Source organism: Brachyhypopomus gauderio, unplaced genomic scaffold (assembly GCF_052324685.1).
Source record: "Brachyhypopomus gauderio isolate BG-103 unplaced genomic scaffold, BGAUD_0.2 sc195, whole genome shotgun sequence".
Lineage (NCBI taxonomy): Eukaryota > Metazoa > Chordata > Actinopteri > Gymnotiformes > Hypopomidae > Brachyhypopomus > Brachyhypopomus gauderio.
In genome coordinates this window covers 17,606-37,500 of record NW_027507016.1, presented here as the reverse complement: position 1 = coordinate 37,500, position 19,895 = coordinate 17,606, and the positions used below count along the sequence as shown (strand labels likewise).

Sequence of the window (19,895 nt, the reverse complement as noted above, 5' to 3'; positions counted from 1 at the left end):
GCCACAGAAGGTCTGACACACATCGCTGACACAAGACAGCTGGGACACACACACACACACACACACACACACACGTCCATGCACCTCAACACACACTCACGTGTGCTTACACTCACACACACACTATTGACATGAGACGAGTACATTGGAGTTCACACAGTAATTACACCCAGCACTCCCTCTGACAACACAGCCATCATCTACGCACAAACACACACAGTTATGTGCACACACACACAAACACAATGACGGACCTACACACAAACTCTCAGGACTATAAAACTGGGTTAGCTCTACACTCCTTTACACACTCCTCTAACACTACACACTCCTCTATCACTACACTGTGTCCTCCAAACTAGAACTGCACACACACTGCTAGTGGGCTCCTCTGCCTTCATTCTATTAGGCTTGTGTGTATGTGTGTCTGTGTGTATGTGTATACCTGTTTCTAGGGAGTTTTTCCTTGCCACTGTCGCCTTTGGCTTGCTCACTGGGGGCTAGGACTCGGCACTTGTAAAGCTGCTTTGTGACAACAACTGTTGTAAAAAGCGCTATATAAATAAAATTTGATTGATTGATTGATAGTTGTGTGAAGCCTTGTGTTTGTGTTGTAATGTCTAGCTGTACATTGACAGTGATAATGAACAAGATGGATATTTCAGGTTATGTAAGTTCCACAGTGCAGTTATGTTACACATAGATGTTATGATGTTTTTTCAGTAATATCAACATGTTGTCTCTTTGTGTCTGTATGTTCTTGAATGTTGATTGTGGTTATGCCTCAATTTGCCTGTGTATGCTGAGTGTGTGTGTGTCGTGGTGTGTTATGGTACGCTGAGTGTGTGTGTGTGTGTATGTTGTGGTGTGTTATGGTATGCTGAGTGTGTGTGTGTTGTGGTGTGTTATGGTACGCTGAGTATGTGTGTCATGGTGTGTTATGGTACGCTGAGTGTGTGTGTCTCGTGGTGTGTTATGATACGCTGAGTGTGTGTGTCGTGGTGTGTTATGATACGCTGAGTGTGTGTGTGTCGTGATGTGTTATGGTACGCTGAGTGTGTGTGTGTCGTGATGTGTTATGGTACGCTAAGTGTGTGTGTGTCGTGGTGTGTTATGGTACGCTGAGTGTGTGTGTCTCGTGGTGTGTTATGGTACGCTGAGTGTGTGTGTCGTGGTTTGTTATGATACGCTGAGTGTGTGTGTGTCGTGATGTGTTACGGTACGCTGAGTGTGTGTGTGTCGTGATGTGTTATGGTACGCTAAGTGTGTGTGTGTCGTGGTGTGTTATGGTACACTGAGTGTGTGTGTGTCGTGGTGTGTTATGGTACGCTGAGTGTGTGTGTGTCGTGATGTGTTATGGTACGCTGAGTGTGTGTGTGTCGTGGTGTGTTATGGTACACTGAGTGTGTGTGTGTCGTGGTGTGTTATGGTACGCTGAGTGTGTGTGTGTCATGGTGTGTTATGGTACACTGAGTGTGTGTGTGTCGTGGTGTGTTATGGTACACTGAGTGTGTGTGTGTCGTGGTGTGTTACGGTACGCTGAGTGTGTGTGTGTCGTGGTGTGTTACGGTACGCTGAGTGTGTGTCGAGGGGTGTTTGTAGGCCATAGTAACTCTATGATGTCATCTGTATAGAGTGATGAGATCAGATCCCACTGCATCAGCTCCCTCCCCCCCCACACACACACACACGCACTCACACACACACACACACACTCTCTCTCTCTCACACACACACACACGCACTCACACACACACTCTCCCACACACACACACACACACACACTCACACACACGTGCAGACACACACTCACACACAATCACACACACACACACTCACACACACACACACACACACACTCACACACACACATATGCACACACACACACGTGCACACACGTGCACACACATACACACGTGCACTCACACACATGCACACACACATGTGCACACACACACCATCTCCATGTCTTCTTTCAATCTTCGACTCTCTTTACTCCATCCCCCTTTTACTCTCTCTCCGTCTCTCTGTCCTCTCAGTCCTGTGAGCTGGAGTAATGACTCGTTAAGTGTGAGTGTTGGTGATGTGTGTCCTTGTACTCCACATTGTCTGCTGTAATTTAGCAGCTGCATCTCTAGCTGTATGTCTCCACTCCTCCACCATCTCCACCTTCTCCACCCCTCCACCTTCTCCACCCTCTCCACCCCTCCACCTTCTTCACCCTCTCCACCCCTCCATTCCTCCACCTTCTCCACCCTCTCCACCCCTCCACCTTCTTCACCCTCTCCACCCCTCCATTCCTCTACCTTCTCCACCCTCTCCACCTTCTTCACTCTCTCCACCTTCTCCACTCTCTCCACCTTCTCCACCTTCTTCACTCTCTCCACCCCTCCACTCTCTCTACCCTCTCCACCACACTAGCCTGGGCTCCTCTGCTCCTGCCTGTTGCCATGTGCCCCCCACCTGTTCAAGAAGGCAATTAAAGGACAAATCAGGAAAAGTGCAACCCCCCCCCCCCCCCCCCCCCCCCCATCCCTAACCTGATTTTTTACTGAGTATAAAGGCTTTTGGTCCTTCTCTCCCTCCCTCTCTCCCTCCCTCGTTCTCTCACTTTCTCTGTTTTTCTTGTTATCTCTTATTCTGTTATTCACTCTAAGCTTTTACTCTGCTTGATTGTTTTTCAGTGTGTTCAGGCTTTGCAGCGTCCTCATTGGTGGGGAACTGTCTGTGCTTGGCCCACATATTTCCATGTCTCTTTCTGTCCTTGCATTTTGTTTTCATCTCTATTCCTCTCTCTCCCTCTTTCTCCTCTCTCTCTCTCTCTCTCTCTCTCTCTCTCTCTCTCTCTCTCTCTCTCTCTCTCTCTCTCTCTCTCTCCCCCCAGAAGAGCCTCTGAGTGGTTTCATGGCCCTGGGTCAGCTCCATATTCTTCCTCAGAAGTATGAGAGGTACAGGTTCCCACCACAGGATCTGATCCATCGGGCCTTCCAGCTGGAGCAGACCCGTAAGATCGGCCTGGCCGACATCCAGGTCACCCCTCACCACCACAAGGTACACACACACACCCCATCACACACACCAGCTTACTGTTCCAATAAATCATTTGTGGCTGCCTAATTTCCTATGGATTTCAATTTCCCCTGGACAAATCTGCATTGATCTCTGTGAGTCATGGGAACATGGCAGGCCTCCGTCAGCTGGAGGATGATGGAGGAGTTTTATTTCAGCTCCAGAATCAGCCTGCCGCACCCCCCCCCCCCCCCCCCCCCCCCCCCCCCCACACACACACACACACACACACACACACACACACACACACACACACACACTCTGACGTCCCCTATCTGGCTGTGGTGTCACTGCTGCAGTTACAGCTGTAGTTCTGTTTCAAGACTATTACTGCATGCTGACCAGTTCTGGCTTGTGCTTGTGTTGCTGTACTGGTTGCTGACCCACAACCAGTGAGTGCTGTCATAGTGTCATAAATCATAGTGTTTATACAGTCACACAGAAATAGCAGGAGAACTTGATGCTGTGTCCCTGGGTGGTGCTAAGGTGGGTGGGGCTACGGTGGGTGGGGTTAAGGTGTCTTGAAGGTCTTTGGATAGCCCAGGGTTTGTAGAGGGCGTATCTGAAGAGAGAGGAGGAGCATATGTGAACGTTGGGTGTTAATAATCAGACATGTGAACAAGTCACTAAGTTGCAAGTAACAAGTAAGTCCCAAGTCAATACAATCAAGTCTCGAGTCAAGTCCCAAGTCTTAAACTTCAAGTCCCAGTCAAGTCACCAGATGTAATTTCAATATTTAACACAATTGATGCAGCTGATTAGTAGTATATTAAGTTAGTCAGACTAACTAACGTTAGGCGTTTGAGTGTTTCGGCTCGCTTGAGTAAGATGTCGTCCCAATTGTCATCGTCACCTCCCGCCCCCTCCCCCCTCCCCCCCTCCCAGTGACTTTCGTTCGTCCTCCGTCCGTTACCCACACCCCCAACCCCCCCATCACATCCTAGCTAGGTTAGCTAACCGTTATAGCGTTATGTTAAATATACATGGCACAGACTTACTTTTGTTTGTGCAGCCTCAAACAAAGTTTGAAGTGGTTGCCTCTCCATCTCTTATCCTGATTCCACATGTCTTGCATGTCACAGTTCTTGTATTCACAACAGCATAATCTTTATAATTGAACAGGATCATTTTTGGGAGCCTGTTGCTTGTCATCTCCGCACAAATTCAACGCTGCCCCCCCTCCCCCTCTCCCCCGATCGGCTGCAGAACTTCACCTGTAGGTTACGGATAAACTGAGCTGATCAGTTCACATTTTACAGCACCATTTAATACAAAATGATCCAGTTATGTGATTCTATATTACTTATTTATTATGTTAAAATAAGGATTTCAAGTCTTTTCAAGTCTTAAAGCTCAAGTCCGATTCCAAGTCCAAGTCAGTAAAGGTAAAGTCTAAGTCAAGTCGCAAGTCTTCAGTGATGTTCTCGAGTCAAGTCACAAGTCATCAGTTTAGTGACTCGAGTCGGACTCGAGTCCAAGTCATGTGACTCGAGTCCACATGTCTGTTAATAATAATATAATGCAATAATATAATGCATGTTGTTTGCTACACAAACACTAATCAATAATGAAAATGCAATGGCTTACAACCATTAAATACAAGAGGGGAGGGAGAAGGGAACGCATTTAAGTGACTATCACAAGCAGGGCTAACGCTGACAAACTAGACTATGAAACACATGTGTGGTTTCCTGAGGCGAGACGTTCAGAGGGAAGAACGCATATCTCCAAATGGTGCTGTAGATCCTCCACCAGACACCTTACACCACCAACACACCCTAAAGAGTGTAAGGTGGGGGTTACTGGTGTTACCTCCAGCTATTTATTAACTTAGTGAACATTACTATCATCTAAAATAAGACAGTAATCTGCTCCAAAGGAAACTACTGCAGCTAACAGAGTTCATCACATTCATCTCATTCATCACATTCATCTCACATTCATCACATTCATCTCATTCATCACATTCATCTCACATTCATCACATTGATCTCACATTCATCACATTCATCTCATTCATCACATTCATCTCATTCATCACATTGATCTCACATTCATCTCATTCATCACATTCATCACATTGATCTCACATTCATCACATTCATCTCATTCATCACATTCATCTCACATTCATCACATTCATCTCATTCATCACATTCATCTCATTCATCACATTGATCTCACATTCATCTCATTCATCACATTCATCACATTGATCTCACATTCATCACATTCATCTCATTCATCACATTCATCTCACATTCATCACATTCATCTCATTCATCACATTCATCTCACATTCATCACATTCATCACATTCATCACATTGATCTCACATTCATCACATTCATCTCATTCATCACATTCATCACACTGATCTCACATTCATCACATTCATCTCATTCATCACATTCATCACATTGATCTCACATTCATCACATTCATCTCATTCATCACATTCATCTCACATTCATCACATTCATCTCATTCATCACATTCATCTCATTCATCACATTGATCTCACATTCATCTCATTCATCACATTCATCACATTGATCTCACATTCATCACATTCATCTCATTCATCACATTCATCTCACATTCATCACATTCATCTCATTCATCACATTCATCTCACATTCATCACATTCATCACATTCATCACATTGATCTCACATTCATCACATTCATCTCATTCATCACATTCATCACACTGATCTCACATTCATCACATTCATCTCATTCATCACATTCATCACATTGATCTCACATTCATCACATTCATCACATTCATCACACTGATATCACATTCATCACATTCATCTCATTCATCACATTCATCTCATTCATCACATTGATATCACATTCATCACATTCATCACATTCATCACATTGATCTCATTCATCACATTCATCACATTGATCTCACATTCATCACATTGATCTCACATTCATCACATTCTTCACATTCATCTCACATTCATCTCACATTCATCTCATTCATCACATTCGTCACATTCATCTCATTCATCACATTCATCTCACATTCATCTCATTCATCACATTGATCTCATTCATCACATTCATCTCATTCATCACATTGATCTCACATTCATCACATTCATCACATTGATCTCACATTCATCACATTCATCTCATTCATCACATTCATCACATTGATCTCACATTCATCACATTCATCTCATTCATCACATTCATCACATTGATCTCACATTCATCACATTCATCTCACATTCATCTCACATTCATCTCATTCATCACATTCGTCACATTCATCTCATTCATCACATTCATCTCATTCATCACATTCATCTCATTCATCTCACATTCATCACATTCTTCACATTCATCTCACATTCATCTCACATTCATCTCATTCATCACATTCATCACATTCATCTCATTCATCACATTCATCTCATTCATCACATTGATCTCATTGATCTCATTCATCACATTCATCACATTGATCTCACATTCATCACATTCTTCACATTCATCTCACATTCATCTCACATTCATCTCATTCATCACATTCATCTCATTCATCACATTCATCACATTCATCTCATTGATCTCACATTCATCACATTCTTCACATTCATCTCACATTCATCACATTCATCTCACATTCATCTCACATTCATCTCATTCATTACATTCATCACATTCATCACATTCATCTCATTGATCTCACATTCATCACATTCATCTCACATTCATCACATTCTTCACATTCTTCACATTCATCTCACATTCATCTCACATTCATCTCATTCATCACATTCATCTCTTTCATCACATTCATCACATTCATCACATTCATCTCACATTCATCACATTCATCTCATTGATCTCACATTCATCACATTCATCTCACATTCATCACATTCTTCACATTCATCTCACATTCATCTCACATTCATCTCTTTCATCACATTCATCACATTCATCTCATTCCTTCTGTTTCATCCTTCCTTCTCTTATTATCCTTTGTTTCCATCATTGACACCAGAGGGCTTTGGTCTTTCTGACATATTAGAATGAGACTACTGATGCAAATTGTATCACAGTGTGTTGATGTGTGTTCTAACAGTGTGTTGATGTGTGTTCTAACAGCGTGTTGATGTGTGTTCTAACAGCATTTTGATGTGTGTTCTAACAGCATTTTGATGTGTGTTCCAACAGCATTTTGATGTGTGTTCTAACAGCGTGTTGATGTGTTTTAACAGTGTGTTGATGTGTGTTCTAACAGTGTGTTGATGTGTGTTCTAACAGCATGTTGATGTGTGTTCTAACAGTGTGTTGATGTGTGTTCTAACAGCATGTTGATGTGTGTTCTAACAGCGTGTTGATGTGTGTTCTAACAGCATGTTGATGTGTGTTCTAACAGCGTGTTGATGTGTGTTCTAACAGCATTTTGATGTGTGTTCTAATAGTGTGTTGATGTGTGTTCTAACTGTGTTGATGTATGTTCTAATAGTGTGTTGATGTGTGTTCTTACAGTGTGTTGATGTGTGTTCCAACAGCATTTTGATGTGTGTTCTAACAGCGTGTTGATGTGTTTTAACAGTGTGTTGATGTGTGTTCTAACAGTGTGTTGATGTGTGTTCTAACAGCATGTTGATGTGTGTTCTAACAGCGTGTTGATGTGTGTTCTAACAGCATGTTGATGTGTGTTCTAACAGCGTGTTGATGTGTGTTCTAACAGCATTTTGATGTGTTCTAACAGCATTTTGATGTGTGTTCTAATAGTGTGTTGATGTGTGTTCTAACTGTGTTGATGTATGTTCTAATAGTGTGTTGATGTATGTTCTAATAGTGTGTTGATGTGTGTTCTTACAGCGTGTTGATGTGTGTTCCAACAGCATTTTGATGTGTGTTCTAACAGCGTGTTGATGTGTTTTAACAGTGTGTTGATGTGTGTTCTAACAGTGTGTTGATGTGTGTTCCAACAGCATTTTGATGTGTGTTCTAACAGCGTGTTGATGTGTTTTAACAGTGTGTTGATGTGTGTTCTAACAGTGTGTTGATGTGTGTTCTAACAGCATGTTGATGTGTGTTCTAACAGTGTGTTGATGTGTGTTCTAACAGCGTGTTGATGTGTGTTTTAACAGCATTTTGATATGTGTTCTAACAGCATTTTGATGTGTGTTCCAACAGCATTTTGATGTGTGTTCTAACAGCGTGTTGATGTGTTTTAACAGTGTGTTGATGTGTGTTCTAACAGTGTGTTGATGTGTGTTCTAACAGCATGTTGATGTGTGTTCTAACAGCATGTTGATGTGTGTTCTAACAGCGTGTTGATGTGTGTTCTAACAGCATGTTGATGTGTGTTCTAACAGCATGTTGATGTGTGTTCTAACAGTGTGTTGATGTGTGTTCTAACAGCATGTTGATGTGTGTTCTAACAGCATGTTGATGTGTGTTCTAACAGCGTGTTGATGTGTGTTCTAACAGCATGTTGATGTGTGTTCTAACAGCATTTTGATGTGTGTTCTAATAGTGTGTTGATGTGTGTTCTAACTGTGTTGATGTATGTTCTAATAGTGTGTTGATGTGTGTTCTTACAGCATGTTGATGTGTGTTCCAACAGCATTTTGATGTGTGTTCTAACAGCGTGTTGATGTGTTTTAACAGTGTGTTGATGTGTGTTCTAACAGCGTGTTGATGTGTGTTCTAACAGTATGTTGATGTGTGTTCTAACAGCATGTTGATGTGTGTTCTAACAGTGTGTTGATGTGTGTTCTAACAGCATGTTGATGTGTTGTGTGTTTTAACAGCGCGTTGATGTGTGTTCTAACAGCGTGTTGATGTGTGTTCTAACAACGTGTTAATGTGTGTTCTAACAGTGTGTTGATGTGTTGTGTGTTTTAACAGCGTGTTGATGTGTGTTCTAACAGCATGTTAACGTGTGTTCTAACAGCGTGTTGAAGTGTGTTAAAATTGTATATTTCAAGTCTGCACTACGTGTAAGGTGGATGTTCAATTAGTATATGAATGAAGTATGCGTTCTAACTGTATGTGTTGAAGTGTGTATGTTTTAATATATTGAAGTAGGGGCTACATTTTGTACTGTCTAACACACTTTCAGTGCCTTAGGTTAAGGATGTAACAGTGTTTGAATGTGTGTTTGAGTGGGTGTCTTTGAGGCCCCGGAGAATAGCAGATGATCTTTTCTGAAGTAAAATATTGAAGCATTTTGTTTCTATGTGTGCATGTGTCTGGGTGTATGTATGTGTTTCTATGTGTGCATGTGTCTGGGTGTATGTATGTGTTTCTATGTGTGCATGTGTCTGGGTGTATGTATGTGTTTCTATGTGTGCATGTGTCTGGGTGTATGTATGTGTTTCTATGTGTGCATGTGTCTGGGTGTATGTATGTGTTTGTGTGTGTGTTCACATGCATGTGTGTATGTGGTGTGGTATCTGTGTGCAGGCGTGTGTGTGTGTGTGTTATGTATGTGTGTGTGTGTGTGCGTGTGTATACATGCGTACGTATGTGTGTGCTTGTGTGTGTGTATGTGTGTGTGTATACATGCGTATGTATGTGTGTGCCTGCGTGTGTGTGTGTGTCTGCGTGTGTGTGTATGTGTGTGTGCGTGTGTATGTATACATGCGTACGTATGTGTGTGTATGTGTGTATGAGTGTGTGTATATGTATACATGCGTACGTATGTGTGTGTATGTGTGTGTGTGTGTATGTATGTATACATGCGTACATATGTGTGTGTATGTGTGTGTGTGTATGTATACATGCGTACGTATGTGTGTGTGTGTATGTATACATGCGTACTTATGTGTGTGTGTGTGTGTGTGTATATACATGCGTACGTATGTGTGTGCCTGCATGTGTGTGTAGTGTTAGGCTATGTTAGATGGCCGTAGAAGACGCTGCACGTCCTCTACTGGTCCCCCAGAGGGACATATAGATGGCAGGAGCGCAGGGGAGAAATAAATTGGAGCGAGGGATGAATCGATGCTGGAGGGAGAGGTAAACAGACCTCCAACCCCAGCCCAACACACAGCTGCCGTTTTTCCTTGGGCTCTATCGGATTGCTATGCGAAGACTGAGGAAAGGGCTACGAAAAGACTCGGCTACAAATGATGTCCTTTGTTTGATCCATTATGGGGTTGGGGGGGTCCTCTCACTCGAGGGCTCGGGGGAGAAAGGGGACAGCTCTCTGTTGAGGAACAGTTCTCTGGAAGTTGCTTTTTCTCATTAAATAAAGAAACATTTAGATAACAAAAAACATAACACTACTATATGTTGAGCAAAACCTTTTTCAACCTAGACATTCAAGGTTCTGATCTCATTTACATTTTGGTGTATAACCTTTTGTTTGGTTTAGAAACCCACAGGGGAGATCTTCTCAGCTCCCACGTTCAGCTCCCTAGACGTGGACAACACTGATGGAAAGAGGCTGAAAACCGAAGGACAGAGCACAGGGGGACATGGCTCACAGCCATGACACACGCTGACACTCTTCCTGAGGACTAACCTGTGTGTGTGCATGTGTGAGACAGAAAGAAAACGAGGGAGTGACTATATACCATCACTGTTACACTAATAATTTTTTTGCAAATAAATAATAAATGTTCGTTGGTCAAGTGTATAATGTCAGACTGTGTTGGAATGTCCTCCTTTCCCAGAATATGTCCCGTTCAACAAGCAGACGGGACGCTCCCTGGACTGTGCCCATGGCCTCCACAGGGAGGTTACTGTGTGCTCTCTGGCGCCCCCAGCTGCTCACTGGAGCGGCATCCCTTGCTGGGGTGGAGACCGCCATGCTGGGTGAGGGGACTAACGTGGAGAACCACCCTTCACTCCCCACGCTGGTTAACAACAATCCCATAAGGTTTTCTGTTTGGTTTCATACTTACGTATTATCGACCTGGTGGCTTCATGTGTATTATAAAGCTTACAAAGCATAATCAACAGATCTGATAACAAGTAAAATAAGTCCGAAATCTCAGATGCTGATTAATTTGACGACTGAGAGGGAATGTATTTACGGTAAATGAACACGCTCCCTAAGGTAATTGCCTCCAGGAGTTGCGTATATATGGCGCGTTCACTACACTGTTCCAAGTCTGCATACTTTTTTGTTTTCTCTGGAGAGTTAACCTGCCGTATCGACGGTGCAATATTGATGTTTCAATTAGAACAGCGTAACATATCGCCGCTGCCTCGTAACACGGTGCGTCTCCGACCATCTGCTCCGCGTGTACGTGTGAAGAACGAGACACGTGCGGCTAATCGAGCTTCACATGAGCGATGGGACCGTGAGCTCGCGCACGTCTCTATCCGGGGGAGACGGAACCCGTTAGATTACCGCCACACTCACATCCGGGTCCTTACAGTAGATACAGGCCAGTGTGTGCGGCTTCACTCAGGGTTCGGGTTAGGACTAGGACTAGTGTTAGTGTTAGTGTTAGGACTAGTGTTAGGACTAGGGTTAGGGTTAGTGTTAGTGTTAGGGTTAGGGGACTACGGACTAAAATAAATGAATGAAGAGACGGTTAGTCAGAACGGCAAGGCAGTACATGCGTGTAGCCATTAACATGTGCTTAATTAAATTGGTATTTACTTTTAGGATTAGGTTATTATGTTAATGAAATTAAATATTTGTTCGTTTGCCAGTGTAGCATTTTTTTTGACAGATTGTTTCACGCAGATTTAGAGTCTTCTGAGACTTTGGGACAGGATGAAGTAAAGCTGTTTAATCAGTACACGAACCAGACAATATACAGATATATATCCGTTAACCCGCATATATACAGACATGTGAAGGGGATAGACACACGAAACCACTCAGTAAACTAAATAAATCCTCATATCAACGCATGCCAGGTTCGGGATAATATCGGCGAACTTTGTCCATATATTAGCTGGTTAGCCTGCCCATGACTAAGGCCTGTGGGTTCGGGACAATCACGGCGCATGTGCGGATGAACTATTCATCTTTTATGTTTTATTTTTCCTGAATATGGAGAGTGTAGGGACATTTTCACTCAGTTAGATCTCTCGCTCTCACTCTGTCTCTCACGCACACAGGGGTGGTCTTCTTTTCAGCTATCTAGACCAACCACAATAGGCCCAAACAATCGCCAGCCAAGTTTAGAGTAGGTCAGATTTAACTATGCCTTTGTGTTGGCTAATTGCATTGGATTACTTGATTCTAAACGCAAGCACTGATCAACTTGAGCTGGTGAAAGATACCCCTCCCCACCCGTGTGTGTGTGTGTGTGTGTGTGTGTGTGTGTGAGAGAGAGAGAGAGAGAGAGAGAGAGAGAGAGAGAGAGAGAGAGAGAGAGCGCGTGTGTGTGTGTGTGTGTGAGAGAGAGAATGAGAGAGAGAGAGAGAGCGCGTGTGAGTGTGTGTGTGTGTGTGTGTGAGAGAGAGAATGAGAGAGAGAGCGCGCGTGTGTGTGTGTGTGTGTGTGTGTGTGCGCGTGCGTATATCTGGAATTCTTTCCTTGCAAGTTCCCAGTTGGTCCCTTGAATGGTGCTGTCAACGCAATTGTCTTGGCTATAAATAAGTATTTCCACAATGTCCGAGGAAGCACATAGATTATCTCTATATGTTCCTATCGAAAACATTTATCGTAGCCTACGGTTATTTTGATCTTGTCCACTAAAGTGTTTAGCTGTTCCGTCACTATGAGCTGTAATAGAATGTTGATCCTTTGATTTGGCTTGATTTAAAGCATGTCCTTACAAAACCAAATTAATTATTTTTCACCCGTATTTGAACATGATCGTGATTTCGTGCAAAACCCACAGAGGGAACCGCGTTGGTGCACAGGGAGACGGTTACCTAATTATACCATAAAAAATGGAATCTTTATAGCATGCGGGTCATATAATTACTGTTAATTTAACGCTCAGATTCTCCGTCATTAATTTTTATTCCCTTATATGTAGTTTGGCAGCGTCTCCCGAAGCTCAGAAATAGATTTCACTGTATGTGATCGCACTGGCCCTTCCAAATGAATTACCGAAGACCCCGCCGTCCGAATAACAAGACTCGCATCATTTATGCGTTGTTAAGCCATGTAATTGAACGACCCATAGTTTGCATATTACGCCATTAAAGTAATGTGCTTTGGTTTTCTCTCAACACGACTATTTAAGCCTCTGTGGTTAAGTGGTAATTCTTTGAATTACAGCCCTAATTGCCACAAATGTTCTTTTGATTTGGGTGATTTCACTGTTACGCCACAGTGATGTTCATTATTACGGAATGAATTTCCGGACCATATCTTTAAAGTTTTTTGTTCCTTTAATCCCCACGCGTTTTGACACAATTTTCTGTGACTTTTGAGACAGTTACCTGTTTTTCCACAAGTTTGTGTAAGACACTAAATAAATGTTGGTAATTTTAGCAAGTTTACAACAGTACGCCATTGGTGACGTAAGAAGGAGTAATGTTTAGCACGACACACACAGCTTCTAAATAGTTTGATATTAAAAATAAATGGAATTTATTGTTGCATCTAGACCTAACACTTTGAAATGTGGTTCACCATTAAGCACAGGCCTAACCTCTGCTAAAACACACACACACACACACACACACACACACACACACACACACACACACACACACACACACACACACACACACACACACACACACACACACTCACTCACTCTCTCACACACAGACACACACACTCACTCACACACAAACACACACTCTCTCTCTCTCACACACACACACAGACACACACACACTCACTCTCTCTTTCACACACACACAAACACATACTCTCTCTCTCTCTCTCTCTCACACACACACACACACACACACACACACAAACACACACACTCTCTCTCTCTCTCCCACACACACAGACACACAAACACATTTTCTCTCTCACACACACACACACACACACACACACTTTCTCTCTCTTCTCTTTCCCCAGTCCTCTCCCATTCTGTCTTCCCCTGTTCTCTCCTCTGTCCGCTGTGAAAGCTGAAGTAAGTGGCCTTTAGATGCCTTAGAGGGGGCGACAGGAGTGACATGGCTGCCGTTGTTTGATTTACCCCTCGCTATAGCAACCAGCAGCGCTGCTGAAAAAATCTCCGCGTCTCGGGATAATGTCCTTTCAGCATGGAGAGAGGCAGCTGCTCAGAGCCCAACACCTGCACCCAACCGCTAGCCTTCCTCAGGAACGACCTAATCTTAGGGAACTGTGTGTGTGTGTGTGTGTGTGTGTGTGTGTGTGTGTGTGTGTGTGTGTGTGTGTGTGTGTGTGTGTGTGTGTGTGTGTGTGTGTCTGTGTGTGTGTGTTGATGTATGTTTAAGGCAAGTTCTGTAATGTTTTTGTAAAATTTCACAACTAAAGTTTGTATGCACATATCGGTCTGTTTGAGGCGTCATTTGTTAACTGATTGATTGATGGTTGTTTCCCCATAAGTATACAGGACTGAATTTTGCTACTATGCAAAAAACAATCATGTTTGCTAATGTTTGTTTTGCAGCAGGGCTTCAGTGGATTATCGTTTCTTCCTGTTGTATTTACATTTAAAGATAACAAAAGCTTCACATTTACTAGCAGAGTGTGATATTTTATCACTGCATTGGGACGCCCGATCTTTGAAACTGTAGAATTTTATTAGGCTGCATGCTCTCCAGGAATACATGGACAAACGAGACCATGTACCTTGGAGCACAAGTTGCAGTTGATCAGCCAGGAGAAATATTTCAGCATCTGTTTTCCTTTTGTTCTTTCCTGAAGTTCTACAAAATGAACCAAAAAATATTTGTACCTCAACAGACCTATTCAGTGTCCATTGGATTTTGAGACATATGTTTTCCATATCACGTTCTCTTGCATGACAAAATAATTTTCTAATGCACATGTATAATCCATCGAATAAAACAAACTTACAAATAATATTAGTTTTGATAATATTAGTTTTGAATACAATCCTGAAGAAAAAAACTGCAATGCTCTATTAGTTTTCTGTAAAGTTCCCCTCTGCCCAAATAAACAGTTTGCTGTGATAAAAGTTTGTTACCAAAAGCTGCATCAACCTACAAAGCAGTCCATGTTAGTTCAAAATAAGTCGATCCTGGGAGTCAATCAAATAATGGAAAATAGTATATTTTAATGAATCAAACACTCCTAAATTATACGTATCATGACAATAAGATTTGTACAGTCCGATGTATATGAAAGCGAGAATTGGAATAAAACTAATTTCTCAATATTGTAGAATTCGTAACCTTTGCTGATCCTTGTTCCGGTCTTTATGGGCCTCTCCGTCCCTCGCGTTTCAGGGATGCGCAAGACTCCCGGGTTGTGTTGAGGGAAAGAGGTGTTTTTAAGACCCTGAAGTATCCAATGAAAGCAGAGCTGTCAGAAAAAAACACGTCTATCAGACATTTCTGTCCAATGAACAGCTTTTAGAGGCGGAGCTCAGGTGCGCGCCGCTGCGTCCACTTGGCAAAGAGCCTGGGAGACGCCTGTGGCAAAAGAGTTACTGTCAAATGCGAGGTTCATTTAATAAGAGCGATCAGTCCGGCTCCGAAAGTCATGGCGACCACAGCATCCAGTCATTACAGCATGCTCAGCTCCAGCGCGGCGATAGTGCATTCGGACTCGGGGAGGATGCAGCAGACTCCTGCCTACAGGGAGGCGCACACCCTGTTGCAGAGCGAGTACTCACTACAGAACAACCACCCGCTCAGCCAGGCGCACCACTGGATCACGGCGCTGTCACACGGAGAAGGCGCTCCCTGGTCGTCCAGTCCCCTCGGCGAGCAGGACATCAAGCCGGCGATTCAGAGCAGCAGGGAGGAGATGCACAACTCCAGCAGTTTACAGCAGCAGTCTCGAGCGCCGCACCTGGTTCATCAGGGACACGGGAACCATCACGACGCCAGAGCATGGAGGACCACGACGGCGGCGCACGTCCCCAGCATGGCCACGTCCAACGGACAGACTCTCATTTATTCTCAGTCTGGGTTCAGTGTAAACGGGCTCGTACCGGGCAGCGGACAGGGGATCCACCACCACAGTCTGGGAGACGCGCAGGAGGAACACCACAGCCCACACGTCAGCGAGCACGGCCACCCGGCGAACCAGCACCAGCACCAGCACCACAGTCACCACGACCACTCGGACGAGGACACGCCGACCTCCGACGACCTGGAACAGTTCGCCAAGCAGTTCAAACAGAGGAGGATCAAACTGGGCTTCACGCAGGCGGACGTGGGGCTCGCCTTGGGAACCCTGTACGGAAACGTGTTTTCACAAACCACCATATGCAGATTTGAGGCCCTGCAACTCAGCTTCAAAAACATGTGTAAGCTGAAGCCTCTGCTGAACAAGTGGTTAGAGGAGGCGGACTCCACCTCGGGCAGCCCCACCAGCCTGGACAAAATAGCCGCGCAGGGCAGGAAGAGGAAAAAGCGCACGTCCATCGAGGTGAGCGTCAAAGGCGCGTTGGAGAGCCATTTTCTTAAGTGCCCAAAACCAGCAGCTTCGGAGATTACTTCTCTGGCGGACAGTCTGCATTTGGAGAAGGAGGTGGTGAGGGTTTGGTTCTGTAACAGACGACAGAAGGAGAAACGGATGACTCCTCCGGGAGGCGCGCTCCCGGGGACCGAGGACGTGTACGGGGACACACCGCCCCACCACGGGGTCCAAACACCAGTTCAGTGAACCAGTACGGACAATCTGTTTATTGACTGTCTTAATTTATACTTAAACAATGACATGAAAACGAGGAAGTATCCAAAGCGATATGCGCGGATTTACTAGGGCGAGGTGCCAAACGTGAGTTGAAATGCGACAGGGCGAATGTGCGAGGGGAGACGTGCTGTGAAAACCCATCACTGTGACCCGCTTCAAGGTGTTCCGCTCGTGTCTGGTGCACAAGGCGACGAGGGGACAGGTCGCTTCAACGCCATCACAAGCTCCCACTGCTAGTTGTTTACATCTCCACTTTGTAGTACAGCTGCATCATCGTTGCGTTGTTGTCCAGTCTGAAGTGACGAGCAGCGTTTATAATAAACGCCATTTTTACCTCTGCAGCTGAGGCTAAGATTCAATCATCATCCATCCACGACCAATATTCGGCCTTCAACTTGGGACTATTTAAAAGAGCTTTTGAATATATTATTATTATTATTATTATTATTATTATTATTATTATTATTATTATTATTATTATTATTATTATTATTTCGGTTGTGGTATGAGAAATCAACATATTTAAAGCAGCTGAAAGCTTGGTACAAGTTAATGATAAAAGAGATTTGTTTGTCCTGGTGACAGAACACGGGCCCTTATAAAAACTCATACCAGCATTTCCCACTGATCAATATGCGCGATTAAATACAAAAACCGCCAGGCACGAGCAGCTCGCGCACAGGTTCACCGAAGGGCTCGTGGTGACACACACCGGGAATACTCTTACACTAGTATAAATAAATGAATAATCCCAGCGCACTGACAGCCTTGTAAATAGTGTATAATTTCAAATGACGTAACTACTCTATCTTCTCACTTAAGCACTTTTCTTTAGGCAAATCTGGAAACAAAAGACTTTAGCGGTTTAATTATTTTTGTATTGTTGCTTTGACATGATTTATAGTATACTCTTTTTATTTACAGTAATTCAGCATAAATATTGCTTGTAATCATCCGCGTGAGACGGTGGCTGTTTCACATCTTTAAGCGTCTTCAAACGCTTCAGGCTCCATATTCATGTATATACAATAAAACCTCGACAACGTTAGCACTATTTTTACCCGACGAATTCAATAATATTAAATATCTCAAACATTTAGATATGTTTTTAAATACTTTAAAATTGAAGCTGTTCAGTAACGTAGGGCTGACTAAAGGAAATAATGTGTCACCTGCTACTTTGTCATTGGGATTATAACTGGATTATAACTGGATTATAATTGGTCTGAATCTTTCATTGGCTGCAGTTAAATTTTTTGTGTAAGGGACTTTGTATTTCATGCTAGCATATAAAACACTGACATTATTATTATTATTATTATTATTATTATTATTATTATTATTATTATTATTATTATTATTATTATTATTATTATTATTATTGGTGTGGTGAGCATACACTTAATTCAACATTCAGAACCCACATTTATAACAGTAGTGAGAACAATCGTGTTTTCTGTTCTTCATTCAAGTTTAGCTCAGTTTTTCTCCTTGTTAAGTGTTCTCTGGCTGCCTGAATTGCGCCTACAGCACTACCGTAAACACAGATGAGGAGAGAAACGCTACACACCATCATGCCTACATCGCTATGTACATAAAATACTACAAAGCCGAAATGAATTACTTTTTATAAATTTTATTTCCCAGAAAAAAATGTTGTTCTGTTTGTCTCATTTTGTCTGCCCGGTTCTACCGTTTCTTAAGAACAAAACATTAACGGGCAAGACGCCAGATGTCTCCTCTGTAGCTTTAATTAATCAAACTGTCATATAATTCATTAAGAACTGTGGGATGTATTTATTCGTTGTTTTGTTTATTTTCTGTCATATATCAAACTTTGAACTCGATGAATTTGTGGGTATAATAAAATAAGCAGAGGTTGTGATAGAAATTTGAACTGAAGACGTTTTTCTTTAACCAGAGATGCGGTGTGAAATTCATGTAGGCTAATTGTTGAAAAATGTTCATGTGTTAAATATGTCCCGATAGTCTTTTAAAGTGGGACATTAAATGTGAGTTGATCTGTCCACCTCGTTCATGTGGGGCGTTTGTGGTGTGAGTTGAATTACGGGATGTGTAGGCTGGTTCTCTTATTTCAGTAGGAGACTGACGGACGGCCCAGAGTTGTTCCTGAGACAGCGGCCTTGTTCTGAACCGCTTGGTCTGTTCAACAGGTTTGCTGAATTACACCATCGACAGTGTGATGGGCTCCGTTACACAGCCAATACACACCATCGATAAATCTTTAGGAGCAATCTCCAAACTAAACTGCTCTGTTGGGCTTGGAGCTCATCTGAACACATGTTGTATTCACACCATATCTACGTGTTGTGTTTGATGGAGATGTATATAATTTATTATTATTGATACAGCGGATGATGTGGACGAATATAAAAATATGAGGTGTTAGGCTGCGATAAAAGTTGGGGACGCTTTTAAATGGCATTTAAACCAAACCAGGCGGTTTATGTTAGACCAAGACTTAAACCAAACCAGCCGGTTTATGTTAGACCAAGACTTAAACCAAACCAGCCGGTTTATGTTAGACCAAGACTTAAACCAAACCAGCCGGTTTATGTTAGACCAAGACTTAAACCAAACCAGCCGGTTTATGTTAGACCAAGACTTAAACACGCACTTTACTTCTATTAGGACGGTTTCAACATTTGCTGGGAAAACGTTTAAAACATTTTCACTAGTGTGTTATATTCACTAGTGTGCTATATTCACTAACTCTACGATTCTACGAAGGTCACTGTATGCAAATTAATTTTGATTATTTTATCTAAATATGTGGGCGAAATCTAAATTTTTTGAGCTGTTTGAAGTCTTTAAAACATGTCAGTGTTGGAGGTGCAGGTAGTCCGTGCTCCACGGTGTCTGAATGATTTTTAAATGTTTTTAGGAGTCGTCTGCGAGGCTAGAAACAGCTGTTTTAAACTAATCTTGCAATTTAAATGTACAGATTTGTAGGACTTGGTTTTTGTTTTGAAAAATTTTTACAACGTCTGATATTGAAGAACATTAGGGAGGATTTTTCTCGCTTTTGCAGTTTTCAGATAATAATGTAAATATTAATCAGTTTCGTAGGAA

General features: G+C 42.7%; 1 protein-coding gene and 1 long non-coding RNA gene across 2 annotated transcripts; both read left to right on the top strand.

Moving 5' to 3' along the window:
• The first annotated feature begins 2,891 nt into the window (after positions 1-2,891).
• Positions 2,892-10,573, top strand: LOC143502688 (uncharacterized). The gene is made up of 2 exons (XR_013127107.1): positions 2,892-3,052; positions 10,443-10,573. It is a non-coding gene; the product is annotated as an uncharacterized LOC143502688 (long non-coding RNA).
• A 4,975-nt stretch (positions 10,574-15,548) lies between these two features.
• pou3f2b (POU class 3 homeobox 2b) lies at positions 15,549-18,693 on the top strand. The gene has a single exon (XM_076995353.1). It carries the CDS (start codon positions 15,642-15,644, stop codon positions 16,770-16,772), a length of 1,131 nt encoding a protein of 376 aa, XP_076851468.1. The 5' UTR covers positions 15,549-15,641; the 3' UTR covers positions 16,773-18,693.
• Positions 18,694-19,895: the final 1,202 nt, after the last annotated feature.